The 20,702-nt window shown below is 43.4% G+C and overlaps 1 protein-coding gene across 1 annotated transcript in view; it reads right to left on the reverse strand.

Moving 5' to 3' along the window:
* Positions 1-20,702, reverse strand: part of mipol1 (mirror-image polydactyly 1) — a 59,022-nt gene that overhangs the window by 17,660 nt on the left and 20,660 nt on the right. The window contains exons 7-14 of the mRNA XM_038729578.1: positions 17,878-18,059; positions 17,702-17,745; positions 17,334-17,589; positions 15,589-15,706; positions 12,699-12,804; positions 11,927-12,053; positions 5,236-5,269; positions 4,979-5,149 (exon numbers count right to left, since the gene is read on the reverse strand). Coding sequence (XP_038585506.1) covers positions 4,979-5,149; positions 5,236-5,269; positions 11,927-12,053; positions 12,699-12,804; positions 15,589-15,706; positions 17,334-17,589; positions 17,702-17,745; positions 17,878-18,059 — 1,038 coding nt within the window. The remainder of the gene's footprint in view (positions 1-4,978; positions 5,150-5,235; positions 5,270-11,926; positions 12,054-12,698; positions 12,805-15,588; positions 15,707-17,333; positions 17,590-17,701; positions 17,746-17,877; positions 18,060-20,702) is intronic.

Raw genomic sequence — 20,702 nt, forward strand, 5'->3', positions numbered from 1 at the left:
TGGAAAGTACGACTTCCTCTCTATTTTCTTCCTCCCCATCCTCCGCTCCCCTGACGACTGTTGCCATGGTTTCCAGGAGTGCTGCTGCAGTTCGGTTGCCGTGGTTACAGCGGTCGTCACGGGAACAGATGAAAGTTTCTGATCAGACGCATCAGGAGGAGGCGGAGCTTCTAAGCCGCCACCTGCTGCACGGCATGCTGGGAGCTCCGCCTCCCTCCCTGTCATCCCTCCATCAGTCAGACTCTCATCTTTTTCATTTCTGCTGCTTCCCTCAGACCCCCGTCCTCCCCCCCTCTCTGATCCTCCCACAGAGGGCGGTATATGAATCCAGATGAATTGTGGGTAATAAATCCAGGACTCTGCAGGTTTTGGTAATAAACTCTGTGAAGTGAACTTCGATAATAATCAGCCTCCAGAGGAGTGACGGGAAATCCAAACTTTTTAATCATCCTCTGAACATCAGCTTCACTTATTGATTATTGACTGACATCACAGATTAAAATCTCAGAGAGAAGATTTCTGCTTTAAACATCCAGTAACAAAACAGAATATAAAGTCACATAGGAGGAAATGAGAGTAAGAGAAAATATAACTGCAGAATTTAAATTATTCATATAAATAATCCATTTTTATTTGTTTTCTGCTTCAAAGGTCAAGAATGAACTTTCTATCAAAACTGCTGAATGCAGAAAAACTAAAAAACACTGATTAGTTCATGAAGGATCATGTGATACATGAATATGTATCATGGATTTATAGTTAGTTTTTTAATAGTTTATAAAAATATATTTCTATGTCAAGTTAAATATATGTTTGAGGAATGTAGGTGGTACTTTATAGTTATTGATAAAGTTCATTTCCAGAGTCACGCATATATAAATCAGAGACATTCAGATGGATCCGTCCTGCCTTGGATCAGAGGTTCAGGCTGCTGCTGCTGGTGTGGGGGATATTTTCTTGGCACACTTTGGCCCCCTTTGTACTTGTAGGTACCCACTCTGTGCTGCCTGCCGGATCCCTATCTGCACATGTGCAAAAGTGGTCCTGTCTGAAAGACATTTCCACAAATGTGCCTGTTCATAATTACTCCTGTGTTGCTGTCTGTTCTCATCTCAGGGCGTCAAATACTGACGCTTTCAGAAAGGCTGACAAAGCGTTATTTGATGTCAGAGCTACCCTTCAGCGTCCAGATGAGACGCCCTGTCGAGACCGGAAGCGCTAGTAGCTAGCTAGGTAGCTAGCTATGTTAGTATAAAAGGCGTTGACAGCTTCCCAAAGCCCCTCCCCCTAACCCTAAGCATCACAGGGGGGTGGGCCTAAACCTGAGTCAGCGACTGTCTGCACGTCGACCGGCTAACCCTACAGCTGTGCAGCCGTCGCTAGCAGCTAGCGTTAGCCTCCTTTGTTAGAAATCAGGTTTTTCATTTCTAAAGTATTTTCCTGTTAATCACAGTGAACAGTTTCATCTCCAGAGATTAAAAAACACTTTGTTATCTTGATTTGAAAGACTTAGTTGGATCAATTTGAGCAGGCAGATCTGCGGTGACCTTCTTTGACTGACAGAACCACTTCTGAGCATGTGCAGAGCGGATCAGGCCGGCAGCACACTTTGGGCCCCTGAGTACCAACTGAGCCTCGTTTAGACCCGCCAGCCTCCCTGAGTGTTGTTGCTGACCATGTCCATCCCTTTATCATCTTCTGATGCTCCTTCCAGCAGGATGATGCACCATGTCACAAAGCTCAGATCCTCTCAAACTGGTTTCTGGAACATGACATGAGTTCACTGGAGTCCAGAGGCCTCCACAGGCACCAGATCTCAGTCCAACAGAGCCCCTTTGGGATGTGGTGGAACGGGAGATTCTCATCGTGGATCTGCAGCTGACAAATCTGCAGCACTGTGTGATGCTGTCATGTCAACATGGACCAAAGTCTCTGAGGAAGGTTTCCAACACCTTGTTGAAAGGATGTCATGAAGACTTAAAGCAGTTCTGAAGGCAAAGGGGGTCCAACCCGGTACTGGCAAGGTGTTCCTAATAAAGTGGCCAGTGAGTGTGTGTGCATATATATATATATGTAAAAAACCACATAAACACGCTACATTTGTGTTTGTGGTGACAAAATGAATATCAGCCAGTAATATAATCCGACCTGACTGATTCTGATAAGTGATTAGTGGCGTGTAGATGGAATTGTTTTCAGGTGAAAGAACGAGGCTGTTTTAAATATCCGTGTGTCCATCAGTAGCTCCTCAGTCATGAGAAAATATTCAGCTCAGAGATTACATTCAAACAACACACACATACAGGTGTGTGCCGTCCTCACACACACAGCTCGGAGCAGACAAACAGGTGTATAAGCGGCGAGCGTTCAGCAAACAGCCGCCTCGTGTCGGCGTCGTCAGGTCGACTCAGTCTGGGTGTCAATATTTGCCTCCGCACCGTTTTGTTTTCTCACCATTCAAATATTCATGTTCAGATTCAAACTGCAAATATTTGAGGTTTGGGCTGCCGGGGCCTCCGTAACCCGGCCGACGATCCGCGTCACGCCGAGCGCCACGCTGCGCCGCACCAACCGGGTTAAACAGACGACTTAGAGACGAGTTACCTGCAGACAGACTGACGGGTGCAGACAGGAAGCAGAGAGCAGAACAGGAAGTAGATCCTGTTCCTCAAGTCTGACATTATTACTTATTGATCCCTGAAGGGAAGCTGGTTCGTGTTGTCACTGCACCAGCAAACCGGGGAGGGACAGAAACCGAATCCTGGTTCTGATCATTATTATAATGTATTGAGATTAATTACAGGAAAATGATAATATCAATAGCAGAGGGTGTGGAGCAGGAAGCTCGAGCCACAGACCCAGACCCCACAGATCCAGACCCCGCAGACTCCCACAGATCCAGACCTCGCAGATCCAGACCCCGCAGATCCAGACCCCGCAGACCCCACAGATCCAGACCTCACAGATCCAGACCTCACAGATCCAGACCCCGCAGATCCAGACCCCGCAGACTCCCACAGATCCAGACCTCGCAGATCCAGACCCCACAGACTCCCACAGATCCAGACCTCGCAGATCCAGACCCCACAGACTCCCACAGATCCAGACCTCACAGATCCAGACCTCGCAGATCCAGACCTCACAGATCCAGACCCCACAGATCCAGACCTCACAGATCCAGACCCCACAGATCCAGACCCCGCAGACCCAGACCCCACAGATCCAGACCTCGCAGATCCAGACCTATCCTCTTTGATAAAGCTTAGTTAGGGCTGTCTCAGGTGAGTCCTGAACCAGCCCTTAGTTACGCTGCTCATTAAAGCACGTTGCTAACTCCACTTTCTCTCCCTCGCCTCTCTCCTCCGGTCACTTTCTGCAGGTGTTTCTAGACCTGGATCTGTGGTTGTGGCCTTCCTGCTGCCCCCATGTACCTGTCTGACACCTTCTGCTACAACAATTAGTCCTATTATTATTCTGATCATTGCTATTATTAATAGTGTTATTAGTTTTTAGAAAGGTAAACAGACAGACAGGTAAACAGACAGGTAAACAGACAGACAGGTAAACAGACAGACAGGTAAACAGACAGACAGGTAAACAGACAGTTAAACAGACACACAGGTAAACAGACAGGTAAACAGACAGACAAGTAAACAGACGACAGGTAAACAGACAGACAGGTAAACAGGCACAGAGGTAAACAGACACACAGGTAAACAGGTAAACAGACAGGTAAACAGACAAACAGGTAAACAGACAGACAGGTAAACAGACAGACAGGTAAACAGACAGGCAAACAGGTAAACAGACAGGTAAACAGACACACAGGTAAACAGGTAAACAGACAAACAGGTAAACAGACAGACGGGTAAACAGACAGACAGGTAAACAGACAGGCAAACAGGTAAACAGACAGGTAAACAGACAGGTAAACAGACAAACAGGTAAACAGACAGGTAAACAGGTAAACAGACAGGTAAACAGGTAAACAGACAGACAAACAGGTAAACAGACAAACAGGTAAACAGACAAACAGGTAAACAGACAGACAGGTAAACAGACAGGCAAACAGGTAAACAGACAGGTAAACAGACAGACAGGTAAACAGACAGACAGGTAAAGAGGTAAACAGACAGGTAAACAGACAGGTAAACAGACAGACAGGTAAACAGACGACAGGTAAACAGACGACAGGTAAACAGACACACAGGTAAACAGGTAAACAGACAAACAGGTAAACAGACAGACAGGTAAACAGGCACAGAGGTAAACAGACGACACGTAAACAGGTAAACAGACAGACAGGTAAACAGGCACAGAGGTAAACAGACGACAGGTAAACAGACAGGTAAACAGGTAAACAGACAGACAGGTAAACAGGTAAACAGACAGGCAAACAGGTAAACAGACAGGCAAACAGACAGGTAAACAGACAGGTAAACAGACAGGTAAACAGACAAACAGGTAAACAGACAGACAGGTAAACAGGTAAACAGACAGACAGGTAAACAGACAGACAGGTAAACAGGTAAACAGACAGACAGGTAAACAGACAGACAGGTAAACAGGTAAACAGACAGACAGGTAAACAGGTAAACAGACAGACAGGTAAACAGACAGACAGGTAAACAGACAGACAGGTAAACAGGTAAACAGACAAACAGGTAAACAGACAAACAGGTAAACAGACAGACAGGTAAACAGGTAAACAGACAGACAGGTAAACAGGTAAACAGACAGACAGGTAAACAGACAAACAGGTAAACAGACAGACAGGTAAACAGGTAAACAGACAGACAGGTAAACAGACAGGTAAACAGACAGACAGGTAAACAGACAGACAGGTAAACAGACAGACAGGTAAACAGACAGACAGGTAAACAGGTAAACAGACAGACAGGTAAACAGACAGGTAAACAGACAGACAGGTAAACAGACAGACAGGTAAACAGGTAAACAGACAGGTACACAGACTCACCTTAGCGAGCGAGCCGTCTCTCTCCTCCATCACGGCCTTCATCTCCTGAGCGGTGATGTCATTTCTCCGCTGCCTCGCCAACCGTAAACGCTGAACCAGAACCGAACCGAACTGTTCGACCTCCTGGACGGAGTCGGCGTCACAAACACACTGAAGGAGCTCGTCAACGTCCTGCTCGATGATAAACACAGCGATCAGATCAACAATCTGGGCTTCAAGCCTAAAAACACACAGGAGTAGTGAGTGAGTGTTGTTACCATGTCGGCGTGCTCCTGGGACACGTTCTCCAACCTGCACACAAACAGAACCTTTCAGTGTCTTTGTCAGATCCAGGATCTGTTTCTAAACCTGTTCACTGTTTCTGTAGGTCTCTGAGGAAACAAAGACCCGACAGGACCGACTGAAACCACGTCCCATCGGCAGAAACCTAAAGTACGGCTGTGATACTAATGTAGGTGAGCAACTGGTGACCAGGTGACTGCGGCCCCTGCTTTAATCCGGCCCTGACCCGACACCCCCTCAGTGTTGCCGCCGCTGACCAAATTAAACCTGGAGCTCTGCAGCAGCCTGTTAGATGACCTGAGCGCCGCGGCTGCAGCAGCTGCGCAGTAATTTTGTCCTGCGCTCCCTGAAGTCCACCCGAAACTCTCCATCATTTTAAAATGACTGTAAAGCTGCGAGGGCGCGGACCGAGCGGACTCCTCCGCTGCCGGCGGCCATGATGGCGGACGTGGAGCTCGTAACTAGCTGATCTCCTGCCTCTCCTCCTGGGAAGCGCTTTTCATTTAGCCTACTGCAGTTTTTCTGTAATAAACTGTAATAAGGTGGCCGAGGCGGCTCCGCTCTGCAGGGAACAGCAGGTAATGAAAGACCAGCCGCCTCCAATAAAGCTCCTCTAACACCCTGCTTACAGCCCATCCAGCCCGGCTCAGCTCGGCTCGGCTCGCTCCACAGCCGTCATTAACGCTCCCACACACACCACGCTCAACAGAAACAGAGGCAGCCGCCATTAATGGGATCAAATGATCCGGCGAGAAGAGCATCTTCATCAGTCTGGAAAAGTTTCACATGTCAGACTGAATATTCAGATCTGCAGTCAGTCAAGAGCCCAAACTGACATCCACAAGATGTACTGAAAATATACTGAATACATATCCACAATACAGAATACATCATTAAAATATACTGAATACAAACAGAGACACCAGGGGTTCTGATAAACTGTTTTTGGTTCTTTTGCTTGTGCATTTTTAGACATTTGACAAATCTGAGAGGTTTCAGGAGAATTATTATTTCATTTATATAAACGCAAGCCGTAACGAAGAGTGTGCTTACTTTAAAGCAGACCTCAGCACAGAGCCTTTTCTTGTCAATAGATGGAGGAATAAATAAGATGATTCACTAGTGAAATAAGAGCTGCAGCCTTTAATGTCACTGTTTATTAATGAAGATGTTTCCTGTTTGAAGAATAAAATGTACAAAAAGAAAAACAAACAGCAGCTTCACATTAACACACACAGTGACAGAGGTAATACAGCCTGCCTCTCTCCATTAGAAAAACACACACATTAACACGCTCACACATTAACACACACACACACACACACACACATTAACACACTCACACACAGTGACACAAACTCACACTCAGTCCTGACAGATGGAACATGCTCCTCCATATTCTGTCCCTCATAAAAAGGATTGTGGCCTCCAATATCAATTACCCTCTCATCCTGGGGGGGGCAGGAGGAGGTGGGGGAGGAGTATTATCTGTAATTAGATTTTCTGGTCTATTTGAAGGCTCCTCGAGGAGGACGAGAGCTGGTTTCACAGCTCTTAACGAGACTGAGGAGGTGAATAATGAAGCGGAGGAAGACAGGGAGGGGGCGAGATGAGGAGGGAGGAGGAAAGGAGAGGAGAGAAGGAGAGATGAGGGGAGAGGAGAGGGGAAGGGGGAGGAGAGAAGGAGATGGGGGAGAGGATGAGGAGCAGTGTGTCGTTTTCCTCCTTCATATAAACACAGTTTCACATGTAAATATGTAAATCAACATGTTGGGACTCAGAAGAAACAACAACAAACAAACAGAAACCTGCAGCTCTTATTAACATCGATGGAGTATTTCATTAATCCCAGCGTGAGCTGTAAGCACAGAGACCAAGATAAGGAACAAAAAACGCTCACCACGTGTCACTGCATATCACTACGTGTCACTGCATATCACTACAAATAGCTACTTATCACTGCATATCACTGTGTATAGCTACATATCACTACGTATCACTGCATATCACTACGTGTCACTGCATATCACTGTGTATAGCTACATCTCACCACGTATCACTGCATATCACTAAGTGTCACTGCATATCACTACGTGTCACTGCATATCACTGTGTATAGCTACATATCACCACATATCACCACATATCACTGCATCTCACCACGTGTCACTGCATATCACTACGAATAGCTACATCTCACCACGTATCACTGCATATCACTACGAATAGCTACTTATCACAGTGATATGCAGTGACACGTAGCTACCTATCACTGCATATCACTACGAATAGCTACTTATCACTGCATATCACTACGTATAGCTACTTATCACTGCATATCACTACGTATCACTGCATATCACTACGTATCACTGCATATCACTACGTATCACTGCATATCACTACGAATAGCTACTTATCACAGTGATATGCAGTGACACGTAGCTACCTATCACTGCATATCACTACGAATAGCTACTTATCACTGCATATCACTACGTATCACTGCATATCACTACGTATCACTGCATATCACTACGTATCACTGCATATCACTACGAATAGCTACTTATCACTGCATATCACTACGCATCACTGCATATCACCACGTATAGCTACATCTCACCACTTATCACTGCATATCACCACGTATCACTGCATATCACTATGTATAGCGACATCTCACCACGTATCACTGCATATCACCACGTATCACTGCATATCACCACGTATAGCTACATATCACTGCATATCACCACGTATCACTGCATATCACTACGAATAGCTACATATCACTGCATATCACCACGTATAACTATATCTCACCACTTATCACTGCATATCACCACGTATCACTGCATATCACCACGTGTCACTGCATATCACTATGTATATCTACATCTCACCACGTATCACTGCATGTCACCACGTATAGCTACATCTCACCAAATATCACTGCACATCACTACGTGTCACTGCATATCACTATGTATAGCTACATCTCACCACGTATCACTGCATATCACCACGTATCACTGCATGTCACCACGTATCACTGCATGTCACCACGTATCACTGCATATCACCACGTATCACTGTATATCACCACGTATAGCTACATCTCACCACATATCACTGCATATCACCACGTATCACTGCATATCACCACGTATAGCTACATCTCACCACATATCACTGCATATCACCACGTATCACTGCATATCACTACGTGTCACTGCATATCACCACATATCACTGCATATCACCACGTATAGCTACATATCACTACGTGTCACTGCATATCACCACGTATAGCTACATATCACCACGTATCACTGCATATCACCACATATCACTGCATATCACTACAAATAGCTACATATCACTACGAATAGCTACATATCACTACGTGTCACTGCATATCACCACGTATAGCTACATCTCACCACATATCACTGCATATCACCACGTATCACTGCATATCACTACGTGTCACTGCATATCACCACATATCACTGCATATCACCACGTATAGCTACATATCACTACGTGTCACTGCATATCACCACGTATAGCTACATATCACCACGTATCACTGCATATCACCACATATCACTGCATATCACTACAAATAGCTACATATCACTACGAATAGCTACATATCACTACGTGTCACTGCATATCACCACGTATCACTGCATATCACTACGTGTCACTGCATATCACTACGTGTCACTGCATATCACTACGTATAGCTACATCTCACCACGTATCACTGCATATCACTACGAATAGCTACTTATCACTGCATATCACCACGTATAGCTACATATCACTACATGTCACTGCATATCACTATGTATAGCTACATATCACCACATATCACTGCATATCACTACGTATCACTGCATATCACTACGAATAGCTACTTATCACTGCATATCACCACGTATAGCTACATCTCACCAAATATCACTGCATATCACCACGTATCACTGCATATCACCACGTATCACTGCATATCACCACGTATCACTGCATATAACCACGTATCACTGCATATCACCACATATCACTGCATATCACTACGTATCACTGCATATCACTACGTATCACTGCATATCACTACGAATAGCTACTTATCACTGCATATCACCACGTATAGCTACATCTCACCAAATATCACTGCATATCACTGCATATCACCACGTATCACTGCATATCACCACGTATCACTGCATATCACCACGTATCACTGCATATAACCACGTATCACTGCATATAACCACGTATCACTGCATATCACCACATATCACTGCATATCACTACGAATAGCTACATATCACTACGTGTCACTGCATATCACCACGTATAGCTACATATCACCACGTACTTGCTCTTGGTGGGAACTGTTGGGCTTCTGTAAATATCATCACAGAGTACGGTCTAGACCTGCTCTTTTATGAAAAGCGCTGTGAGATAATTGTTGTTGTGATTTGGCGCTATATAAATAAAATTGAATATCACCACGTATCACTGCATATCACCACGCATCACTGCATATCACCACGTATAGCTACATATCACTACGTGTCACTGCATATCACTACATGTCACTGCATATCACCACGTATAGCTACATATCACCATATATATCACTGCATATCACTACGTGTCACTGCATATCACCACTTATCACTGCATATCACCACGTATAGCTACATATCACCACATATCACTGCATATCACCACGTATAGCTACATATCACTACGTGTCACTGCATATCACTACATGTCACTGCATATCACCACGTATAGCTACATATCACCACGTATCACTGCATATCACTACGTATAGCTACATATCACTACGTGTCACTGCATATCACTACATGTCACTGCATATCACCACGTATAGCTACATATCACCACGTATCACTGCATATCACTACGTATAGCTACATATCACCACGTATCACTGCATATCACTACGTGTCACTGCATATCACCACGTATAGCTACATATCACCACGTATCACTGCATATCACTACGTATAGCTACATATCACCACGTATCACTGCATATCACTACGTATAGCTACATATCACCACTTATCACTGCATATCACCACGTATAGCTACATATCACCACTTATCACTGCATATAACCACGTATCACTGCATATCACTACGTATAGCTACATATCACCACTTATCACTGCATATCACCACTTATCACTGCATATCACCACGTATAGCTACATATCACTACGTGTCACTGCATATAACCACGTATCACTGCATATCACCACATATCACTGCATATCACCACGTATCACTGCATATCACCACGTATCACTGCATATCACCAAGTGTCACTGCATATCACCAAGTGTCACTGCATATCACTACTGAAAAGATCAGATAATATGAATATGTTGAAAACATGTGCGTTGGGTAATGTCCCCGACAGGTGAAACTAAGTGTGAGATGAAGCTTATTTCATCTATAGCAATTAAACACATGACAGGAGCAGTTGTTTACTTGCCAAAGGTGGATGGAGGATAAAATGACACTGTAAGAACTTTCCACAGCCTCATGTTATTATCACAACCTTTTCCTGTCTCACACACCTCCTCTCTTCTTCTTTCTCTGGCTACACACACCTGATAACTGCCCAGGTACACCCAGGTAACTGTTCCAAACTGCTGGGCAGTGTTTTACTCAGCCGGACGTCCCCATGTATTTCTGGTCTGACTGCAGCCTTCATGATCGTTTATATTAGGGCTGCAGCTAACGATGATTTTATCGATGCGTTGTTTAAGAATTACTCTTGCTTGGTGGCGACGGTCCCCCCCCCCGGTAACAGGATCAGCTGTGCACATTTATAGGTGATAGAGAGTAGTCCTTTCGGAAATTCATAGTGTGTCATACAACAAACATCAGACCAACAACCAGACAGCTGCTTTACAAACATCACCCGAGTGCTACAAGTTAAACTACAGACTCGTGCAGACTACACGACTTTCAGCGTCGGCCGATGGCCATGCCGTTCATACAACTTGCTCACCACTTATTGTGGCCTTCACACTACTTGACTGATAGGGGGTCACACACACTCCTGCACACGAAACAACTGTTGTTTGTAAAGATGAATTATAGAATAGAAGAATTATAAAGATGGCAATTATAAAGACAAAGAATATGGTTATAAGGATGGATTAGTACACGCAGGTAGCAGGGATTGTCTGAGTTACAGAGAGAGCTGCAGGGGAGTTAAAAAGTTAAAAAGTTTGGTTTACGGTGGACGGAAGGTAACATTACAGAGTTGTTGTTTTCTTTAGCTTGAAAAAATCCCATACTTTGGACACTTTTTTTTGTCCCTCTCTGTTTTCAGACAGCTCCGTCATAATCACGTCGTGTTCACAGCGTAAACGCGATGTGCAAAAGTAACAAATGTCCCTGTGAAACACTGTGCTGGATAGTTACATTGATTAAACAAAGCATCGATACAAAGAATTTGTGTCAAAGCATTTTATGTATCGATTTTATCGATTTAATATTAATGAATCGTTTCAGCCCTAGTTTATAAATGGATATTTGAACTGTACAGACTCTCTGAGGGTCAAAGGTCAACACATAAGACTGACTGGGTGTGTTACGTACTCGGCGGCTTGCTGCAGTTGACGTGCACGAAGCAGAGCCTCATCTCTCTCCTCATTGGCCAGCAGGAGTCGTGACATCAGAGCCTGATCTCTGTCCTTCTGAGCAGCTAACACCTCCTCCAACACCGCTGAGGAGACAAGGAGACCAGGAGTGAGGAAAGAAGGTGAGGAAAGGAAACAGACGAGGCGGCGAGGATAGGAAACAGTTACAGGCTGACTTCAGCAGAAACATCAATCTGCTTCTCTTCATAAAGTTTTCTGAACATTTGTTCTGGACGGATGGATAATGATGAGTCTATCGCGCCCGCATTTCACTACACCTATGAGTAAAACGAGTATGTGACAAATGAATGCTTGAATCCTAAATGTGCCATAAAAACATATTTTTAAAAAAAACGAGAATCAAACTGAAGCTAAAATAAAATGTTTTCAAAGGAGACTTCCTGTTTCTGTGATAATCACGCTGGATTAAACACACACACACAAAAACCAGCTCAGTTAAATCAATATTACATCTGATCGCTAGTTAAACACACGCACACACTGTTCTGTTAAACTAACAGCTGCTCGTTAACTGTCACCTCCTTACTACCACTGCTGTTGTCTTAATTACAGAGTGTGTGTGTGTGTTGGTATTAAACAGTGTGCATGAAAATATTCAAATATTTAAGAAGTCAGCTTGGATCAGATCTGATTAAGAGGAGAGTAAACTGTAACATACACCTCCCTCCCTTCCTCTCCTCCCCTTCTCCCTCCTCTCCCCCACTCTTCACCTGCAGGTCTCTCCCAGCCTCGGGCCTCCCTCTGCTCCTCCCTCAGCTCCTCCTCCACCTCCCTCCTTAGCAGCTCATTCTCCTTCTGGACCAGCTGATCCTGCAGCTGAAACACAGTCAGGTGTTAATCTACCTGTGAGGACCGCCCTCATCTTCCTGCTGTGTGTATACTGTTTATATGTACTGCATATGTGTGTGTATACTGTATATATGTACAGTGTGTGTATACTGTATAAATGTACAGTGTGTGTATACTGTATATATGTACAGTGTGTGTATACTGTTTATATGTACTGCATATGTGTGTGTATACTGTATAAATGTACAGTGTGTGTATACTGTATAAATGTACAGTGTGTGTATACTGTATAAATGTACAGTGTGTGTATACTGTATATATGTACAGTGTGTGTATACTGTATATATGCACTGTGTGTATACTGTTTATATGTACAGTGTGTGTATACTGTTTATATGCACTGCATATGTGTGTGTATACTGTATATATGTACTGCATATTTGTGTGTATACTGTATATATGTACAGTGTGTGTATACTGTATATATGTACTGCATATTTGTGTGTATACAGTATATATGCACTGCATATTTGTGTGTATACTGTTTATATGTACAGTGTGTGTATACTGTTTATATGCACTGCATATGTGTGTGTATACTGTATATATGCACTGCATATTTGTGTGTATACTGTTTATATGTACAGTGTGTGTATACTGTTTATATGCACTGCATATGTGTGTGTATACTGTATATATGTACTGCATATTTGTGTGTATACAGTATATATGCACTGCATATTTGTGTGTATACTGTTTATATGTACAGTGTGTGTATACTGTTTATATGCACTGCATATGTGTGTATACTGTATATATGCACTGCATATTTGTGTGTATACTGTTTATATGTACAGTGTGTGTATACTGTTTATATGCACTCCATATGTGTGTGTGTATACTGTATATATGCACTGCATATTTGTGTGTATACTGTTTATATGTACTGTGTGTGTATACTGTATATATGCACTGCATATTTGTGTGTATACTGTTTATATGTACTGTGTGTATACTGTATATATGCACTGCATATTTGTATGTATACTGTTTATATGTACAGTGTGTGTATACTGTATATGTACACTGCATATTTGTGTGTATACTGTATATATACAGTGCATATATATGCACAGTGTGTGTATACTGTTTATATGTACAGTGTGTGTATACTGTTTATATGTACAGTATGTGTATACTGTTTATATGTACAGTGTGTGTATACTGTTATATGCACTGCATATGTGTGTATACTGTTTATATGTACAGTGTGTGTATACTGTTTATATGCACTGCATATTTGTGTGTATACTGTTTATATGTACAGTGTGTGTATACTGTTTATATGCACTCCATATGTGTGTGTGTATACTGTATATATGCACTGCATATTTGTGTGTATACTGTATATATGCACTGCATATTTGTGTGTATACTGTTTATATGTACAGTGTGTGTATACTGTATATATGCACTGCATATTTGTGTGTATACTGTTTATGTGTACTGTGTGTGTATACTGTATATATGCACTGCATATTTGTGTGTATACTGTTTATATGTACTGTGTGTGTATACTGTATATATGCACTGCATATTTGTATGTATACTGTTTATATGTACAGTGTGTGTATACTGTATATGTACACTGCATATTTATGTGTATACTGTATATATACAGTGCATATATATGCACAGTGTGTGTATACTGTTTATATATACAGTGTGTGTATACTATTTATATGCACTGCATATGTGTGTTTATACTGTTTATATGTACAGTATGTGTATACTGTATATATACACTGCATATTTGTGTGTATACTGTATATATACAGTGCATATATATGCACAGTGTGTGTATACTGTTTATATGTACAGTGTGTGTATACTGTATATATGCACTGCATATGTGTGTTTATACTGTTTATATGTACAGTATGTGTATACTGTTTATATGTACAGTGTGTGTATACTGTTTATATGCACTGCATATGTGTGTGTATACTGTTTATATGTACAGTGTGTGTATACTGTTTATATGCACTGCATATGTGTGTGTATACTGTTTATATGTACAGTATGTGTATACTGTTTATATGTACAGTGTGTGTATACTGTATATAAGTACTGTATATGTGTGTATATACTGTTTATATGTACAGTGTGTGTATACTGTTTATATGTACTGTATATGTGTATATACTGTTTATATGTACAGTGTGTGTATACTGTTTATATGTACAGTATGTGTATACTGTTTATATGTACAGTATGTGTATACTGTTTATATGTACAGTGTGTGTATACTGTATATAAGTACTGTATGTGTGTGTATATACTGTTTATATGTACAGTGTGTGTATACTGTTTATATGCACTGCATATGTGTGTGTATACTGTTTATATGTACAGTATGTGTATACTGTTTATATGTACAGTGTGTGTATACTGTATATAAGTACTGTATATGTGTGTATATACTGTTTATATGTACAGTGTGTGTATACTGTTTATATGTACAGTATGTGTATACTGTTTATATGTACAGTGTGTGTATACTGTATAAGTACTGTATGTGTGTGTATATACTGTTTATATGTACAGTGTGTGTATACTGTTTATATGCACTGCATATGTGTGTGTATACTGTTTATATGTACAGTGTGTGTATACTGTTTATATGCACTGCATATGTGTGTGTATACTGTTTATATGTACAGTGTGTGTATACTGTATATAAGTACTGTATATGTGTGTGCATACTTATATGTACTATATGTGTATACTAAAATGAGTGTGTATATCTACCTTCTTGTTGATTTCCCTCAGAGAGTCGAGCTCTTTCAGTAAAAACGAGATGTTTTTGTCTCGATCAAAAGTTGGAACTCGACCAGACGCTGTGACTGGACTGACTTCCTGATGAGAGCTGGAGGAGACAACAAGGTTCAGTTAAACCCACAGAGTTCACTACAGCCTCGGTCTGAAGCACCACAGACCACGTACCCGTCTGACCCACAGAGTTCACTACAGCCTCGGTCTGAAGCACCACAGACCAAGTCTGAGGCTTCACCAGGGATAATAAAGGTAGGAATGATAAACTTGCCCTGAGCTGTGTCTGCAGGCTGCACAGCACCTTACAGCACGAGGGGCAAACTGTGGAACCTGTGAGGTGAAACCTCCTCAGAGTTTCACTACATCTCCTGTCCTTTGAACCGCCGCAGCTGGACAGTCAGGAACACATTTCAGTCAGAGAACCGGTCGGTCGTGATGGTGGTCAGCAAGGCTGGGATTGGTCAGGGCTCCAGTGACATCATCTCAGCGAGTGTTTCATTAGAGTTCCACCTGTGTGTAGTCAGGTCAGGTGTTTTAACCTCATATTATCAGATGAGCGGCGCAGAGAGGAGGCAGCAGGTTACGAGGCGTTGCTTTAATAAGCAGCGACTGATGTTCGCCTGTAATTCTCTCATATCGCCTTAAAGGTCAGGCGGCTTCTTAGCGTAATAAAGCGGGTAAATAAGACACTGTCTTCTGTAATTGACTGTTTCTGACTTTATAATATCAGCTGCTTCTAATCAGCTCCCTCTTTTACTATCTTTCTATTTCTGCCTGCCTCTCCAACGCTGCCGCTAATCAAATCTAAATTTAATAGGTCACATTTCACACAGTGATGCAACTCAAGCTGCGGCGCCACTTTCATTTGAAAATGCACCAAAAAGACACAAAAGCAGCAAAAGAACACACGAATTAAAACACGTGAAGGATAAGTTTAATGAAAAACTTTTTAATAAATCTCACTGCAGAGGCTCGAAGCTCGGCACACGAAGCAGCAGCAGCGATAATAAGATCATTATTTTAAAGGTTTAATAACCTGCAGCGTCTTTACTTTGGAAGGGTTTCAGTTAAACAGCCTCAGAGAGTCGGCCCTGCAGTCACATGACCACGGGCAGCTTCTCCTGCTCACCTCGCCGCGTCCAACCATCAGCTGATCTGTTCTGATCACTTTCAACCCTTTTATGTATATTACAAAACCGTTTAGTGAGAGCAGCTACTAATATTTCTGACATCATCGTGCATCTGCACAGATTGTGACTGCAGCTGGAGTGACAGATCTGATTTATGTCTGAACAGGTTCACGCGACTCTGACTGAAACAGGATGTAGGACAGCGTGCTGCTGCGTGTGACGCCGTTCACACGTCAGCCTGTTCGGGGCCACATTTACACTATAATGTGAACTGTCAATCAAAACGACCAGATCTGGGATATTAATCAGAATTGAGCTTCAAGACCTGCAGAGTGAACGCAGCATTCACACTTTTCAATGGTTAAGACATGCAGTACTATCAGTAAGTATTAGCAGTAGTAGTACCAGCAGTAGTGGTATCAGTAGTATTAGCGGTAGAAGTAGTAGTACCAGCAGTAGTGGTATCAGTAGTATTAGCGGTAGAAGTAGTAGTACCAGCAGTAGTAGTACCAGCAGTAGTGGTATCAGTAGTATTAGCGGTAGAAGTAGTAGTACCAGCAGTAGTGGTATCAGTAGCACAGGCCACCTCACCTGTCATCAGGGCCGACCAGGTGTCCTCTGGGGGCGGGACTAGCAGGACCTCTGGATGCTCTTCCTCCATCGGGGCCGTCTCCGCAGCTCTCTGCCCGAGGAGAGGGGCCTCGGCTGGGGGAAAGGTTCTTCTCCATCTCCCCTGCGGCTGCTGGAGGTCTGGAGGAAGACGCAGAAACCGGAGAGACAGAGCTCCTGTGGGACTGAGGGGAGGGGGAGCAGGAGACCGGAGGGAGATCCTGCAGGTGCTGAGGGGCTGGGGGGACACAGAGAGACAGGAACCGGTTTTAAATACATGAAGAGAGGAACTCAGACAGGAGTGCAGAAACCATCGAACGAAGAAGAGAAGTGACGGAGGAGGATCTCACCCTGAACAGGGTCAGTGTGGTCCGGACTCGGGCTGATCCCAGATCTGTGGATCAGAAACAACGTGAAAAGAAGAAACGGGAAACAGCTTCTGATCAGACTCTCCTGAACTTCCTGCTCTCCTGAGGAACAGCCTGCCGGGTCCTGCAGCCGCCCCCCAGGACAGACCTGTACGTACCCGTCAGGACTGCTGAGGCGCTGAGACGCAGGTGAAGGCAGACGCTGTCGCAGCTCCACGTTCACTCTGGGGTTAGCTGGAAACAGGAAGCACACTGTTACCTGAAACATGAAGCGCTGCCTCACCTGTCTGTCTCTCGTTAATATACCTGAAACATGAAGCGCTGCCTCACCTGTCTGTCTCTAGTTAATATATCTGAAACATGAAGCGCTGCCTCACCTGTCTGTCTCTAGTTAATATACCTGAAACATGAAGCGCTGCCTCACCTGTCTGTCTCTAGTTAATATACCTGAAACATGAAGCGCTGCCTCACCTGTCTGTCTCTAGTTAATATACCTGAAACATGAAGCGCTGCCTCACCTGTCTGTCTCTAGTTAATATACCTGAAACATGAAGCGCTGCCTCACCTGTCTGTCTCTAGTTAATATACCTGAAACATGAAGCGCTGCCTCACCTGTCTGTCTCTAGTTAATATACCTGAAACATGAAGCGCTGCCTCACCTGTCTGTCTCTAGTTAATATACCTGAAACATGAGCGCTGCCTCACCTGTCTGTCTCTCGTTAATATACCTGAAACATGAAGCGCTGCCTCACCTGTCTGTCTCTCGTTAATATACCTGAAACATGAAGCGCTGCCTCACCTGTCTGTCTCTAGTTAATATACCTGAAACATGAAGCGCTGCCTCACCTGTCTGTCTCTAGTTAATATACCTGAAACATGAAGCGCTGCCTCACCTGTCTGTCTCTAGTTAATATACCTGAAACATGAAGCGCTGCCTCACCTGTCTGTCTCTGTCTCTCTCATTAGTCTAATCATTAGCGAGCAGTAATCCTGTCGTCACGTCGAGCTTTCTGAACACTTGGACTCATCAGCAGAACAAACAGCTTTAATATCTCATTAAGGCCTCGTTAAAGAAGCCTCCAATCAGAGCGCAGCTCCTCAGGTGTAATTAAGACGAGGCAGGAATCAGTTAAACGGTTGTTAAGTCAAAAGTAAGCAACAAAACACACAGAGATCATCCAGAGATCATGCACACGCTCTGAGACACACACACACTGTCTGAGTGTGTGTTTTAGTATGTACTACACACACACAGTATGTACTACACACACACAGTATGTACTACACACACACAGTATGTACTACACACACACAGTATGTACTACACACACACAGTATGTACTACACACACACAGTATGTACTACACACACACAGTATGTACTACACACACACAGTATGCAGTATGAAGCTGTTAAATGTATTTATGGTTCAGTACTGGCGGCCAGCCTCAGCTAGTTTCTGGTTTTGGAATTTAGAAGTAAAGAAGAGGAGGAAAATAAATGTGGGATGTAATCTAGCTACACTGTGACCACTGAATAATCAACAGTCCATCAGCAGCCTGTGCGGTTTAACTTTCAGACAGACCAACGGCTGTACGAACATTAAAACCGTTGGCTGCGTCCGCGGCAGCGTTCTGATTGGCTGTAGGGATCAGAGGGCTCTGTGACCTTTGAGCATGTTTTTGATTTGCCGTCAATTTTCAGAAAACTGCCAATATTGTAAATCTACAGCCGATTTTCACCTCAAAGCTTCTCAGAAGAGGATTTATTGTAAAGTATAAAGTTCTGTTGTTGGCCTCTAAAGAAAAGACGGGTTAACGTTCACCACAGAGAGGTCGCTGTGAGGACTTCCTGAACCAGTTCAACGTCTGCCAGCGCCCTTTCACAATAAAGACAAAACCCGAGACGAAATTAATCAAAGTTTCTTTCTACATCAGGATCAATGTGATTATCGATCCATCTCTTCAGTGTGTCCGGCACGGCGTGTTGTTCTGTCTCCCGTTTCAGGTTTCTGCAGCTGAGGAAGACGCATTTCTGAGAGTGAACGCAGCTTCGGAGTGCGAAGACTCCTCTGGATAAAGAAAGCATCAGTGAGGGTCCGACACGGGACAGGAAGACAGGCAGCACGGCCTGATCACCTGACCTGCGTCCTGCAACACACATGAAGGTCACCTGCGCTCACACCTGAGGCAGAGCGAGTGGCGAGGCGTCAGAGTCGGGGCTCGCCGTCTAACACTCACTGAATCATCTCCCGTCTTCACTTTGAAACTTTTCTCATTTCCTGCTGTCCTCTACCCCCCCCACCCCCCCCGTGTGGACTCAGAGCTAATTGAGCGCGGCGGCTCTTCTTATTATTCATGTACAATTACAGATGTGATAATGTGCTTAAATCCTTCTAAATGACCGTTCATGCCTCGCGCTCGCTTTGAAGTCTCGTCAAAGATGGAAAATCTGCACAAAAAAGGGAAAACACAAAGGCCAATCAGAGGACCAATCTGGATGGACCAATGAGGCGAGGGGGGGGGGGGGGACTGCCCCCCCGCCCCCCTTCTTCTTCATGTAATATAAACTAAAGTCCATTAATTTTTTAAGCTGTATTTAATACATTTTGTGCAGAAAGTTTGGAGCAGAGAGAGTCGGGTGTTCCAGCTGACTGCATGAATATTAATGACGGTGTTACGATGATTAAAGAGGCTTCAGCTCAATCCAACAATCCGCCTGTGATCCGCCCGCCGCCGCCCCGCCACCGCCACGCCGCCGCACATGAATTTAGATACCAACATTAAGCCCAGGAGCACACACGCACACACACATTTACAAAGACAAACATACAGTAAATACTGATACACACACACACACGTTGGTTTTATTACAGCTAAACACTTAATCTATTAATCGATTACTTGATCAGCAGAAAATTAATTAGCTTAAATTAATTAACTATTTTGGTAACTGATTAATCATTTTTACTATATATATATAT

The sequence above is a fragment of the Micropterus salmoides genome, unplaced genomic scaffold (genome assembly GCF_014851395.1).
Source record: "Micropterus salmoides isolate LMB-PRFRI ecotype aquatic unplaced genomic scaffold, ASM1485139v1 Ms_hic_scaffold_19, whole genome shotgun sequence".
Lineage (NCBI taxonomy): Eukaryota > Metazoa > Chordata > Actinopteri > Centrarchiformes > Centrarchidae > Micropterus > Micropterus salmoides.